At 34.6% G+C, this 15133-nt stretch overlaps 1 protein-coding gene and 2 long non-coding RNA genes across 5 annotated transcripts; 2 read left to right on the plus strand and 1 right to left on the minus strand.

The window, feature by feature from the left end:
- Positions 1 to 2593: 2593 nt before the first annotated feature.
- LOC141615348 (uncharacterized) lies at positions 2594 to 4063 on the plus strand. Its single transcript, XR_012529814.1, has 3 exons — positions 2594 to 2868; positions 3685 to 3712; positions 3868 to 4063. It is a non-coding gene; the product is annotated as an uncharacterized LOC141615348 (long non-coding RNA).
- Positions 4064 to 4599: 536 nt separating this feature from the next.
- LOC141612378 (uncharacterized) lies at positions 4600 to 8300 on the plus strand. Of its 3 annotated transcripts, none has more exons than XR_012529077.1 (5): positions 4600 to 4696; positions 6097 to 6243; positions 7141 to 7293; positions 7462 to 7620; positions 7832 to 8300. It is a non-coding gene; the product is annotated as an uncharacterized LOC141612378 (long non-coding RNA). The 3 variants fall into 3 exon arrangements; XR_012529075.1 differs by lacking the exon at positions 4600 to 4696 and adding an exon at positions 5676 to 5763; XR_012529076.1 differs by lacking the exons at positions 4600 to 4696; positions 7141 to 7293 and adding an exon at positions 5676 to 5763.
- Positions 8301 to 11867: 3567 nt separating this feature from the next.
- On the minus strand, positions 11868 to 13229 carry LOC141612379 (L-type lectin-domain containing receptor kinase VIII.1-like). The gene has a single exon (XM_074431139.1). It carries the CDS (start codon positions 13018 to 13020, stop codon positions 12085 to 12087), a length of 936 nt encoding a protein of 311 aa, XP_074287240.1. The 5' UTR covers positions 13021 to 13229; the 3' UTR covers positions 11868 to 12084.
- Positions 13230 to 15133: the final 1904 nt, after the last annotated feature.

Genomic DNA, 15133 nt, shown 5'->3' on the forward strand with positions numbered 1-15133 from the left:
AGGCGTTTTAGCCAGTTACACAATTACATTACTATGATGATTGAACACGAATACACAATACACCAATCTTAATTCTTGCTTATATTAGAAATTTCACTCATTTGTATTTGGATAAAAGTATCATTTTATTCTTTGTTAACTTAATTGCCCTGATCTTTTAGTATTTTATTTGAATAATGTTTAAAAAACTTATGATTTATCAAAAACGGACAGGCAATCACCTATTAAGTTATTTAAATAAAAATGTGCGAAACTTTTCTTACCTAGCGAATAACACATGGCATACGATTGTCACTACTACAGATACAGGCTATAACAACGGTTAAAAATAACCGTTGTTATATAAAAAAGCGGACGTTGTTAAAGCGTCCGTTGTTAAAGGTTTTAACAACGGTTGGTTTTTCTAAGTAAACCGTTGTGAAAACTATTAACAACGGTTTAAAGTAGAAAAAACCGTTGTGGAAAGTGTGACTAAATTTTGGTGGGAAAGTTATAACAACGGTTACAGTAGAAAAAACCGTTGTTATAACTAAAAGACAACAGTTTTTTTTTTAAAAACCGTTGTTGTTGATTTAAAAAAAAAAAATTAAATTATATATTACTAGATGCATGCATTATTACTGCCCCTTATAATTCCGATGCATATGCATTATTACTGTCAAATCCCTGCATATGAAAGGACAATATATGGAATGAGAAGGGTTATAAGATTTGAAGTAGATATGATGACACAACTTCCTAAACATATATTAATTAAAAAACAACTCAAACGACACATTACTAAGTATAAATTCATGCATTATCTCAATAACCATTCCATTATCTCAATATCTCCACGTCCTAAATTGCTCAAAACCCTAAATCTTTAAAACAAACTTCAAACTTCCTTCAACAATGAATGATACCATCCGTAATACATGCATTATGACCCGAGTATAACAAGAGTTTCATCCGCCGGTTGCTGGACATCGAGGGCAGGTAGAGGAGCTACCTTGAGGACGCTCGGACCGCACTCAAGGACGCCAAAAAAAATTTCTTAGCTTGACAGAGCAGCAGATGTTGCAGCTATATGACGATATAACAACTGTGGAACGAAACATCCAAATAGCAAAGGAGGAGAGGATGGATATCATAGAAGAGAATAAGACTCTTTATGCATATCTAAGAATTGCATTTTTAGCAATGTAATTCGTTTTTTATGTATTTATATATTAATTAATTAAGTTTATTATGCATTCCTCTCCATCATCTTCTTCTTTGTTTTATTTTATTTAATTTGTTTTACAAGCTAATAAACGCAGAAAAACAATAGTGACAAAACTAATTAAGCGAATAATACTTAGAGAAAGAACAATAATGATCGATAAAAACACATGCAAATGAAATAATTAGAGAAAGAAAATAATGACTGAGATGACAAAACCTAAAACCATGCATATAAAGCGATACCTGATAATTAGAGAAAGTAAGAGACGATGACAACAACAGTGACGGAGATGATAAAGCGACGATGAGAAAGAGAGAAAGAGACGATGGGAAAGTGTGTGTTTGTGTTTGTGTTTGTGTTTGTGTTTGTGTTTGTGTTTGTGTTTGTGTATGTTTGTGTTTGTGTTAGGTTTGTGTTTGTGGCTGTAGCTGATCTGTGTTTGTGTGGTTTATATTATGGAAAGTATTGACAACGGTTTTTACACATAAACCCGTTGTCATTAGAGAATATATTAACAACGAGTCATTAGAAAACCGTTGTTAAAAAGTATTAACAACGGGTTTATATATAACCGTTGTAATTACTTTTCACTAACTTTGCGCCAAATTATTAATAACGGTTATAATAACATTACAGAGTAAACTGTTGTTATTAGTTTTTATATTAACAACGGTTGTGCAAGTTTGACCCGTTGTTAAAACCTATAACAACGGTTATCAACACATAACCGTTGTAATTAAGTTTAGTAAAATTCGAGCCATTCATTCTACAACGTTTTATGGTAATTTTCGTGAATAAGCGTTGTTAAAGGAGCGTTGTAGTTGCCTGAATTTGTAGTAGTGTATAGTTAGTTAGTTACTAGACTATGTGACTATGCGAGCATATTTTTGCAAAGTGTGATATGGCTTTTACTATATCAAAGATGCTATCTAAGCACTATGACCACTACAATAAGTTTTTGTCGAGTCATTTACTGAAGTCACAGTGCTTGATGTGTCGTCATCTGAGACCTGAGTTATGTACTATTCTCCGAAAAGGCTTACTTGGAGCCACTATCCTTAAAATTATAGCTAGTTAGTATCAGAGCTTCGCTCCTCTCTTAAAAAAATAAAATAAAAAAGAAATGCTACATAACACTATTATGACAATTGAACACGAATAAACAATACACCAATCTTAATTCTTGCAAATTGAATCTAGATTCTTGTAATGTATATTAGAAATTTCACTCATTGGTATTTGGGTAAAAGTATCATTTTATTCTTTGTTAAATGATTAACCCGATCTTTTAGTATTATCTAATCTGAATAATGTTTACAAAAAATTATCTTATCGAAAACTGACAGTTATTTCAGGTACTAATCTTTACTTCTTAAAAAGAGCCAACTTCTTGCTACTGTAGCAATGAATAGTACCAAGCAATTTACTCTTCCACCGTCGGATTCCTGCTTTAAGATCTGATCCCTCCATATCTCTCGCACTCTCGTCCACTGCTTTTATCACATTCTCTTCTGTTCCCATCCACTCATTTCCGTCTCATAAAGCCTTCCTCTTTCATTCTTCACTTCACTCTTCTCTCTACGCTGACACCACGATCGGTCAATCACGATGATGAACTGGCATGTTGACGATGGCGGTGACGCTGATGACGACGACAATTGGTTTGTTTTCTTGGCCGTTATCGATTTTCTTATTTTGTTGTTGATTAATTTACTCTTTGTTTTCTGTTTGTGCCATGTTGAATTTTAGGGTTTGGTTCTTCATTTTAAATTTTCACCTTTCTCCTCAAATGGTGGCTCTTTTCCATCTCATAATCTCTTCTCCTTATCTTTCATGTTCCGTCTTTCGTTCTCCTCTTGTGCTTCGCTTCTATCTTTCGTTTGCCTCTAGAACATGAAGTTGTACAGTTCGTTTGGTACTGTTGATCGATTTTGGCTTTTGGGTCGTCTTCTTTCAACATCCAAGTGATAATCAGCTTATGGGTTTCCAATTCAGGGTTTGTTATCACTAATTGATTTACCGTTTTTGGTTTTGTTCTTTTTATGATAAGCTTTTGGGATTAAATTAGTTTTGGTTATGTTGGATATGGTGTTTATGTTGTTTTTTGGGTTTTGGTTATGCGATTTGGTGCTTATATGTGTTTCTTTGTGATTATTGTACATGGTCTTTTGCCCCATGAGTTTATGTTTTGTCTTTGGTTACCGTTGTTGTTAGAGATTGGGCTGAATATGATATTTCTGTGACAATTTTGGTGCCTCATGATAGGAGTCACATTTTGAAAATTCGTGGTGAGTTGTGTGCTTCTGTCTTGCTTCAATTTCCTGAATTGGGGTTTAGGAGCTCAAAGGTATTTACTCCTTATGAGGGATTGTGTGTTCCATTATTATTATTATTGTTTTTTTTGTTATTGTTGTTGTTGTTATTTTTGTTCTTATTATTATTACTGAATTTTTCATTGTTTTTCGTTTCGGATTTAGGAGCTCGGTAACAGCCTTGTCTTCGAAGGTATGGCTTCTAATTATCTTTTGATTTGACCCATTTTTTTTACCGATGAGTTAAAGCATCTGTAGTGTTATTATTGCTTATTACTATTACAGCACACATCACACACCACACACACCTTGTGCTTTCTCTTGCCTCCCTTATTACTTGATGGCCAGCGAGGGAGCCACCAGCAGAGGCGGGGGCGGTAGCTACAGCTGTGTCAAGAAGTAAGCCTCCTTGGAGAGAAAGGGAGAATAATCGTAAGAGAGAAAGATGAAAACAAGCTATTGCTGCTATAACATTTGCTGGTTTAAGAGCTCAAGGAAGCTATAGTCTCCCTAAACACCGTGAAATAATGAAGTTCTTAATGTTCTTTGTCTTTGAAGTTTGGTTGGATTGTTGAGCCTGATGGTACCACTTATCGCAAGGTAACCTTCCTTCTAACTACTTTTTTTCATGCAGATCTACCATATATGTTTCCGTGATTTGTTTACCTTTGATTAAAATATCACACAAAGGATAAATAAATGATTTAGACGGAGGGACTAAATCTTGCTGATTTAGTAAACCATTTTGATTCTGAATTAGTCGTCTTCGATTAGTGGTTGATTCAATTTATAGACTTATAAACTAAGGGATTTAATTGTCTGCCCATATATAGATATTTATTTGTCTGCCCATAAATCACTTTTTGATATGCTATAATTGTAATTTCTGCTGTTTGGATTTCAAAATAAAGTGTGTGATCAATGCTAATAATCACTCACAAGTCACACCCAATTGACTATATTAGATTACGTAATTGTGGTCACCGGGTTGAGCAATGTAGACAAAATGTTAGATGAAATAATGGTTTGTATCTTTTTGCTAATTGTTCGTCGATTAATGCGGTGAATGAAGCGGCCTCGCAAAGATAGTGGCTACTTTCAACAGCTTTGGTGCTTGTTCATCTATTTTGACCTCACCTCTCTCGGTTGAATTTGAAGGTGCTAAGCAGTTTGCAGTGTGAGTGCTCTTCTTAGCGACTTCTTTTCCGAAATTTTGTTTACTCAAGTATTTGTGGTCAGACTTAAGGTACGATGCACGTGATCTAAACTAGATAGTTCCAATTAATTTATCAAATAACCCTATTTAGTCAAAAAATTCACCTACGGCATGTGAAGTGGACCTTATGGCCCATAGCCCCATACGGCCTATAAATAGAGGACATTTAACGTACCCTATATCCACAACTTGAGAAAAATAACAAATATGTCAGGGGGAATCAGTGAGAAGCACTGTGTTAGTACATGGGGCATGTCATGGTGCATGGTGTTGGTACAAGCTTAAGCCCCTCCTACAAAATGCAGGGCACCGTGTCACTGCCCTCGACATGGCAGCCTGTGGCATCAACCCTACGAGGATTGAGGAGGTCCGGACCCTCCGCGACTATTCTCAACCGTTGATCGAGTTCCTTGCAAAGACAACCTCAAGATCGAAGGTTATACTTGTTGGGCATAGTCTCGGTGGCCTCAGTTTGTCAATTGCAATGGAAATGTTTCCTGAAAAGATTGAAATTGCTGTTTTTTTTGGCTGCTTTCATGCCTGATGATCAACACACCCTTTTTTTACTTTTGACAAGGTACCTACGACTTCTAAAATCTAAATGCGTTCTTTTTTTCCATCTATATTTCAAAATGGAGAATGTCAATACTGTCAGATGTTTGATAGAATGATAATTGTGTGCGTTCACCTTTTCTTTCATGTAAAACAGTGAAGGTGAATTATACCTTATGTTATTACAAGAGACGGTCTCTCCCTAAGCTTATTTTAAGACATTGGATGTAATTGGTGATTATTATTTGTCTTTTTTCTTTCATGAGACGGTCTTTTGTGATAGTTGCATGCCATATTGTTTGTGAAAGCTAAACTTTTTATTTTTGTAACCATTGGCGAAGTTTTTGAAGTGAATTCGGAAGGAGATTTACGGCTTGATACGAGTTCGAAACTCGGGTGATCCAAGGGAGACGCGGACCACAATGTTATTTGGCTCAAAGTTCTTGTCCAAGATGTATCACTTGTCGCCCCGTGAGGTATTGTGATCTCACTTCCTCTTCACAATAAATATTAGGCGACACCAATTTTAAATAAAGTATAAACGAGCCTAAATGAGCTTGTGATTCGGGCCATTTTCAACTTGCGCTTAGCTCATTTTAGGTTAAGCTCAGCTGTGGCTCAAGTAGAAGATCCCGTTCAGCTTATTCACATCCCTTTTTTTTAAGTTTTTAACACCTAACATTGCTATTTGGTGAATGTTTAGAATTAGGAGTCCTTAAAAGATAGTCGTATGATTTTTGAAAAGAAGTAAATAAAAATCTGACTGTTTTACAAAATTGGTGATGACTTTGCATATGATGTACGTCAAGGATTTGGAGCTGATTATGATGTTGAAAAGGCCATCATCCATGTTCTCCCATGACTGAAATTGAGAAGATGGCATTGTGTAGGCGATGAGAGGCCTGGAAAGGTGTGACGAGGCATGCTGCCCGGAGCAACGAAAACCAATTTCTTAGGTATTGAACTTGAGTTTTTATTATTTACAAAATGTTTTGACTCAATTTCAAAGTGAAGCATGGTCGCGTTTTTTAATTGGTCTCAAATTCTGTCATTTGCAATAGTCAGTTGCGTTATGACGCGTTACTGCTTTAGTCTTTTTTTTAGTACTTTTACCGGTTTTGTTATACTTCCAGGGTTTAGATTGGTCTTTTTAATGGGTTTAAATTGGTCTTTTCAATGGGTTTAATTTTGTTGTGTGTGTTTTTTGTTTAAAATTGTATTGAGTGTTTGCCAACTTGTACCTTACACTCTACTGCAAAATGCAAAATTTTAAGATTGAGGAATGACTTACTGATGCATAGAATTAGCCGACAGGGTTGAGGGTTTGGGTGAATGAAATGCATCTGAGAATTGAGATCGTATCCTAATACTTTTGTCAGACCTATTAAATGACTAAACTAAGCTGATTTTGTAAATAATAGGTCTAAGCTCCTACTCTTAAGAAAGCTGATATTGGGATAACAGTCGTGGTCGTGGAACACCCAAAAATCTAAACTTAAATACTTGTGTGTGTTTTAGTTTGTTCCCGATTATGTATTCCAAAAAAATGTTACTGAAACTTTTTCTTAACAAAATATCGCAAAACTTTAAAGGGATCACTATGATTTTTTCATGTATCAGTCAATATGGCACAACCTAAATACTTGTGTGTATCTTAGTTTAACACTATGATCACTGAACCACTCTTTTCCCAGTTAATTGTATAACCTTGGCCCAAGCGTTTCCTGCTTATGCCACTTTTCTTGGATTTCTATTCCTTGAAAATCTCTCATCATTTTGTTAGCACCTCAAATATGACAATGAGATCGCACCACTGAGGTGATGACATAATGTATGAGAGATTTTGATGGTAGGTATGGCTCGTGACTCCTAGCTCAATTCCAGGTGCTATTTGTGCACACTTTTTTGGCTGGTGCTTGAATGTTTTAATTCAAATGCTTGGGCTGAAGCTTGGATGTGAGTTTATCGGCGCTCTCCAAACCGTACAATCATTCGTAAGAAATAAGGTGTCCTTCAATGTCACTATGTGTTGCTTCTATATTTGAGGCTTTGAACCCCATTTCAGCTATATTTTGTGCCTTATTAAACGGTATTTGATTGATTCACATTAATGCTTCTTCTAGATTTGAATTCACTTACTTCTAATAAACTTTTGCGTCGCTTTAACTATGCAGGACCCAGCTGTTGTTCACACTGTCAGACGTTGTAGTGCTGTAGGAGACAGATTTTCCGATTTCCAAGCGGGACGCTCCAGCGCATATGTACTGCTTTAGAACTGACTTAGCTACTCTATTTAACATGTGGCCAACCAGGCGTACAAAATGCCTGCACCGGTATTCTCCATAGTCATTTTTACCAAACACATAAAACTTTCGCATTCTAATGTGCCTATGGAAGTTGGAGTATGTATTGTATGCATTTTGCAGGTTATATATTCTCCACCTTCTGAAATAAACCTTTGTCAGCCTATCGAGGAATCCTGCATTTACAATATATGTATATTATCAGCTAAGACTCACCATAAATATATGTGGTAATATGCAGGAACGAGAGGGCTACCTTGACTACATTGAAAACAAATTAAGGACAACTAAGCTGTACGTACAGGTCGTGCCGACAACGGCTCTTTCACGAACTCAAGAGTTGAAGTGGGTGCTCCAACAAGTCTCTCTAATCTACACCAAATAGTCAAGGGCTATTTTGACAACCTTTGGTACACTTGTGCAACTGGTGCACAGTTTCAAGTATAAGAAGGAAAAGTTTCGGGTTAGGTGGCCTGGAAACAGTTGCACGTAATCTGGAATGACGGAAAAACAAACGGCTAATTTATGGATGTAGCGGATGATTAGTAACATGTATGACTACTAGACAAGCCCTACATTTTGTGTATAAGTGTATCTTTCCTGCAAAGCTATGTTTTACTCCTTACATGTATTCCTCACTTTGTCCCGTCTGAATCCTATCTAGACCGTATCATCCTACCTTTATTATGTCTTTCCGGTGCTGCACACTACTTCCAGATTTGTGACCCAACTGTACTCTAGGATTTTGTGTGCCTAAGATGGTGGTGTAATGCTACCGATGTGTCTGTTAAATGGTAAGGGCCAGCTTGGTAAAGTAATTAACATGCTATTCTAAGGCCAGGCACACGTTACCGACACGGAAGGCACACGTTACCTACGCGGAAATCCTATTGGTCTCTTGTTAGCGGTTAATCAAATTGGGGCTCCGCGCCCGGGAGGGCGCGGCGCAACAACTAGTTTAAATAAAAATGTGTGAAACTTTTCTTACCTAGCTAGCAAGTAACACATGGCATACAGTGATAGTAACTAGACTATGTGACTATGCGAGTATATATTTGCAAAAGGAGATGACTTTTATTATACTCCCTCCCAGTCGCTATAATGTTCCCTCTTTCCCAAAACGGATTATTCAAGTAATGTTCCCCTTTCTATTTTTAGAAACTTTTACTCTTATTTTATTCATTTCTCTCTCCTATCACCAAACCCCACACAACTCTTTTACTCATATTTTATTACTTTCCTTTATGTTTTGGCGCCACAATTCTTATTTAACTACTAATAATTCATCCCTCTCTCCTACCACCAACCCCACCCAACTCTTTTACTAATATTTTAATACTTTTCCTTAAGTATCGTGCCCATATCAAAGGGGAACATTATAACGACTGGGAGGGAGTATCAAAGACGCTATCTAAGCACCATGACCATTGTTGAGTCATCTACTGAAGTTATAGTTCTTGATGTTCCGCCGTCTGACATAGGCCCTGTTTGGTAAACAACGGATTAATTTCAACATAAGCAGATTGCAAAAGCAGATTATAAATGACATATTTTATCAGAAGGTTTGACTAGCATATTATAATTAGCAGAATTGATTTGAGTGTTTGGTAATTGGCAGATTACGATTAGTAGATTGTTAGTTTTCTTTGTAAAATGGAGAAAAATTTCCTATTTTACAATATGCTAACCAATATCTTTGGGGTAAGAAGATATTGTAAAACAAAGATATTGACCCCAAATATGCTGTTTCAATATGCTGTTTACCAAACACTAAAATTAGCATATTGATTGGTCAAACATGCTAAAAGCCTTGAATATGCTAAAATTTGGCCAATATGTTGTTTACCAAACAGCGCCATACTATTCTCCGAGAAGGCTTACTTGGAGCGACTGTCCCTAAAATTATAGGTAGTTATTAGTATCGAAGCTTCGTCTCTTATCTTGTAACAAAAAAAAAAAGCTACAATAAGTTTTGGTAGTGAAGAACTACTAGATATCTACTTGACTGATTTGATTGTCTTTTACCTTCCTCTTATCAAATGTTGATGATTTTGACTCTCCACATAAAATGATATTGAAATTATACCATTACATTTATTTTCTTATGAGGTTTACATTTAAAAGTTCTAAAATTAACTGGTAAGAAATGCAATATTCTTGATAATTGATATTCTCCTACCGAATTATTTTATTTGTTTGCTCAAAGACGAACATATGATAAACATGATCATAGTGGTCTTTCAGAAGTTACAACAACATAAATTTTGTGTCTGACTTCCTACTTTTCAACTATCGTATAAATTTAAAAGATAAAATTACTTGTGAAATAAGAGCGACTTTAGAGAACATATGCAATACACTCCAATTAATTTTGTGATTATATGATTCAATTTTTATTTAAACAATGTCACAAGGTGGTTCAAAATGAGACTCGGTACTATTCAATAACGTTATTACATTTTTTTTGGAGCTTTTTTTTGTTAAACATAAGGGAAATCAAGCCCAAGATCATAAATTCATAATTATACAAATTTACAAAGTGGAGTCAAACATATCTAAGGGAGCTAATAGGGGGCCTCACCTCCGCTGGCGAATGAAAATTTTAAAGTTTTAGTTAAACATTTTCAATTTTTTCTGATTTCCCTTAAAACATTAACCGTTCACTCCGTTAGGTTCAGTACGCCACTTCATATAAACAAAATCATACATACTTATTTGTTGTTTCTTCAATATTGTAGCATCTAGACCAAGATATCATTGGTTTATATGATATGCTCATGGAATCAAACTTTTCTTCGTTCCACCATAACCATAGATCATGCCATTTTTTTCATGGCATTGTCACATAAAGTTTAATTTCCATTATATAGCTTTAATAAAACTAAAGTAAATTGATTTTTTTAGCTCAAAAAGTACTAGATGCCGATAAACAAAAGAGGTTGACTAGACCACACTTTAATCTACACACAAATCATTATAATAAAGTAATTAATATGGCTAAATCTTTATTTCCTTAAGGAGTCAAACATAACTTTTTTCATGGATGATTGATTAAATAATGTCATTATTCTTTCTCCAATGATTTGTTTGATTTGTCTTTTCCAACCCAAGTGTGTGATTGTGTGAATGAAGAATCATATTTGGTTGGTCTAGTCAAGATGGTTTGTCACTTGGTGACAATGAGGTATCAACTTAAAAGAGAACCTTTGAGCTAGTGGTGCCATAGGAAAGAAAAGACCCTAATGCCCGATTTTTCGTTACGTGCGAAAAGATCGATTATACAACGATAACATTATCTCAATATGTTAGTGACTTCCACAAATTGGTATAATCATTTGATCAGATTGTGTGAGACTATCTTATAAAAGAAGTCTCATCTCGATCCAAGTCTCTAACTAGCCTTAGCTTCCTCCTCTCACATTCGTAACTTGAAGGCACACGTTACATGCGTATCGTGATTTAAAGTAACCAATGACTAAACCATAAATTTTTATCTAAAACGTCGATCTTATAGGAATATCAGTTTATAGGAATAAGACTTGTCATCAATAACCCGCGTTGAAAAAAGATTTGTAATTAAGAGACAAAAATATTCTGTAGTTAAAAAATTTAAACTTAAAATTTCAGTTTTTCATTGCTCATGAGGCGATTAATCCTACTAACTCGAGCTTACAAAAGAAATCCCGGTTCGAGAGAACTTCTTCCTAATGACTTAAAGAAACGTGATTTGGCTCCTAATTGTCTCTATCACTATCACACTTTGATACTCTTTATAAGTCTTAACTTACACGCAATAATCAATTCAAGTTGGTCCCAAAAAAGAAAAAAAAAGTCTCCTTAATTAAAATTTATTCTGTGTTTAACCTTAACAAAGTAGCAGCGTGTTTGGTAGGTATTACTCGTACAAGATTTAGGAAGCATGAAAGTTGTGTGAAACTCTGCTCATCCTGTATTACTCCTATCTCCCAAGATTTAAGATTTTATTCATGCTTCCGGCATGAATATTCTCACGAAATTGACGACAATCATAAATTTTAGTTTATTGCACTATAAATAATTTAAGGAGACCGGGGATTTGAACTCCGTCTTTAAGGGAAATATGTTTCCCTTAAAGACGGAGTAACAAAAGACTCGATCTAGGACTTGATGAATATCGATCATTCATAACTCCGAGATGCCATAAGGTCGATTCCCTGGGAATACTACATCGGTAAAACTCGGAAGACAGTAATATGCCTGAAGCATGAATATATATTCAAAGAGTAAAAGATAAATAATTTACGCGATGCAAGAGAATTTAATATATGAATATATATGAATCAAGAAATACACGAAATTACGAATCTCATCTACTTAAACATATAGCTATTACAAATCAAAACTAATAGCCAGAAAAAATGTACAAAGTGAATGAGTTTTAACACTCGATCACACATTGAAGTTGCACCAAATTAAAGGCGCAAAATACAAGAATATTACTAAACTAGAAGTAGCTTATAGAGTTACAGACGATCTCTTGAAATCATTATCGACGAGAACATCAACCTTTTCGTATTTGAAATCGACTGGATTCATAGCCAAATCAAGAACAACAACATTAGAATGTCTACCAAAAAAGATCACCCATACAAACAATGCAACGAATGCAACCAATGTACCACATCCTGTAGCAAAGATCACTCCTCCAAGAACACTCAGAAAACAACTCTTTTGATTCTGAATCGACCTCATCTCGAAACTCCAAGAAAACAAGCTATTAATTTGGTTAGAATTCGAGCTAATTCCGATTAAAACATCCTCAACTCCCCACATTTTCGACAAATCGATAGGGTAATCAATTAAAGGGGTGGAAGGTTGATTGCTACCGGATTCCGCTAATCTAATCTGTAATGTTAGCAAATTAGCATCATAATCAATCCAAGAAGTTAATGGCATATCACCATTATACTCAACCACATTAGACACAAAACTTCCTACATTTATACCAACATGATTAGCATCTTTTCTAGTATTATACTCAACAAGAAGAAATTTATTGTTAATATTATTAGAAAGACTAAAATACCCTTGATCAAAAACCTTGGAAAATTGTAAATTACTTGGGAAAATTACAAAAACTATACCATCTCCAACACCAGGGGTAATACTAAAAGTAATTTGAGAAGAAAATGAGAAGGGTTTTGAGGTTTTTGGATCAAGAAAATTAAAGGGTTTTTTGTAAACAATTTGTCCTGAACTAAAATTGAGGAAATTAGCCTCATTGTTGATCTGGGCATCTCCTAAAAGGGCAAAATTGGAATTAAAGTTTTGGTTTTTATCAGTATTGAATGATTTTAGTGAAAATGATGAAATGGGTTGAGCAATTAAGGTTATGAATTGAGTGATTAGTAAAGAAAATAACAAAAGATTGTATCTTTGAATTTGATTCATTTTTGAGGTAAAATTGATAGAGTTGATTGAAATAAAAATTGTAGATTGTAGAGAAAGTGAGGAATTTGTGATTAATGGGGGGTTTTTGTTAAAGAATTATGCTTGGTTTGTACATTTCATGTGGTTCTACCGACAATAACGAAAGACAGAGAGAAAGTGGGTGTTAGTTACTCACTCCGTACTCTTAGTTGTGATCTGAGGTGTGTCCACTACAAATCTTCCAATCTAGCATGGCACATTGGCACCTCCTAGGATAATACCAAAAAGAAAACAAAAAGAAAAAAAAAACTATACAAAGGCATTCTGTTTTTGTCTTCTCTACCCAATATGATATTATTCAACCGGTCTTTAGCTTGTCACTCGTATACCCGTCTTCAATGAGACTTGCTGATAAAACTATTATAAGATGAGATGGTTTGTTATAAATAGGGAAATGATAATGTACGACTAATGTCACTTAATTAGTTTGTGAGAGAGAAAATAGTGAAATTCCCTTATTTATAACTTATATTTAAGTAACGTTAGACAAACGTAGTGTTGTTATCATTCCCTTACAAACATTGTATAAATATTTGTAAGAAACTGTGGCTTATAAGATACGCGTACATATGAAATAAAAATAGTTTTTTTAAGTCGTAGATTTATGCCATTATGGCTACTATTGAACTTTTATGTTCAATGCTGCCAAGATGGTTTGAAGAATTGAAGTTAAACGATTTCAAATTTCTCTCGCATTCATAATGTGATGATATAAGTTAGTTGTATTGAGAGTATTTTCTCCCTTTTGGTGATTTAGTTATGTACCATATTGCACAAATTACTAGGTGTCTTAGTTATTTCAAAATTCTTGTGTACAAAGTGAATTAAAGGAGAAAAATATACTTTATGAATCAAGAAATACATGAAATTATCGATCTCATCTACTTAAACATAATAGCTATTACGAACAAAACTAATAGCCAAAAAAATTTACAAATTGAATTAAAGGAGAAAAATATAAGAATACTACTACTACTAAACTAGCTTATTGAGTTACAGATGATTTCTTAGAATCGTTGTCAACGAAAACATCAACCTTTTAAACCTTTTCGTATTTGAAATCGACATGATTCATAGCCAAATCAAGAACAACATTAGAATGTCTACAAAAAAAAGATCACCCAAACAAACAATGCAAGGGATGCAACCAATGTACCACATCTTGTGGCAAAGATCACTTCTCCAAGAACACTAAAAAAACAACTCCTTTTTTTTATGAAGAGACGCTTTCTGAATTGACTTCATCTGAAAACTCCAAGAAGATAAGCTACTAATTTGGTTAGAATTCTCCCAACTCGACGACCTAATTCCGATTAAAACATCCTCAACTCCCTGCATTTTCGACAAATCGATAATGTAATCAATTAAAGGGTGTAAGTTTTCTCATTACCAAATTCAGCTAATCTAATTTCTAATTTTAATAAATTAGCATCATAATCAATCCAAGATGTTAATTTCACACCACTATTAAAAACTAAACCAATTGAAGATACATCACTAACAACATTTAACACAAAACTTCCTACATTTATACCATTATACCAACATGATTATCATCTTTTTTAGTATCATACTCAACAAGAAGAAATTTATTGTTAATATTACTAGAAAGACCAAAATACCCTTGATTAAAAACCTTGGAAAAATCCAAATTATTTGGGAAAATTACAAAAACTATACTATCTCCATCACCAGGGTTAATACTAAAACTAAATTCAGAAGAAAATGAATAGGGTTTTATGGTTTTTGCATTAAGAAAATTTTAATAGGTAGTAAATATAATTGTTGGACCTCAACCATCACCTTAAGGTTTTGATTGAGATGATTCGTCTATCATGGTATCAGAGCCACTGTGACCAAGAGGTCACGGGTTCAAATCCTGGCAGCCTCCAATAACTCTCGAAATGGAAATTCAGCACATAGTATGAGGGGGCCTGAGCACTAATTAAGCACTCTTCGAGCCCAATGGGCACTCGAGTGAGGGGGCAATAGGAAATCAGCAACTCTCCTATAGGACCATCTTATAGCATAGAACAGACCCAATAATAGAAATTGGCTCAATATCTAAAATTAA

Source organism: Silene latifolia, chromosome 11 (assembly GCF_048544455.1).
Source record: "Silene latifolia isolate original U9 population chromosome 11, ASM4854445v1, whole genome shotgun sequence".
NCBI classification, from domain to species: domain Eukaryota; kingdom Viridiplantae; phylum Streptophyta; class Magnoliopsida; order Caryophyllales; family Caryophyllaceae; genus Silene; species Silene latifolia.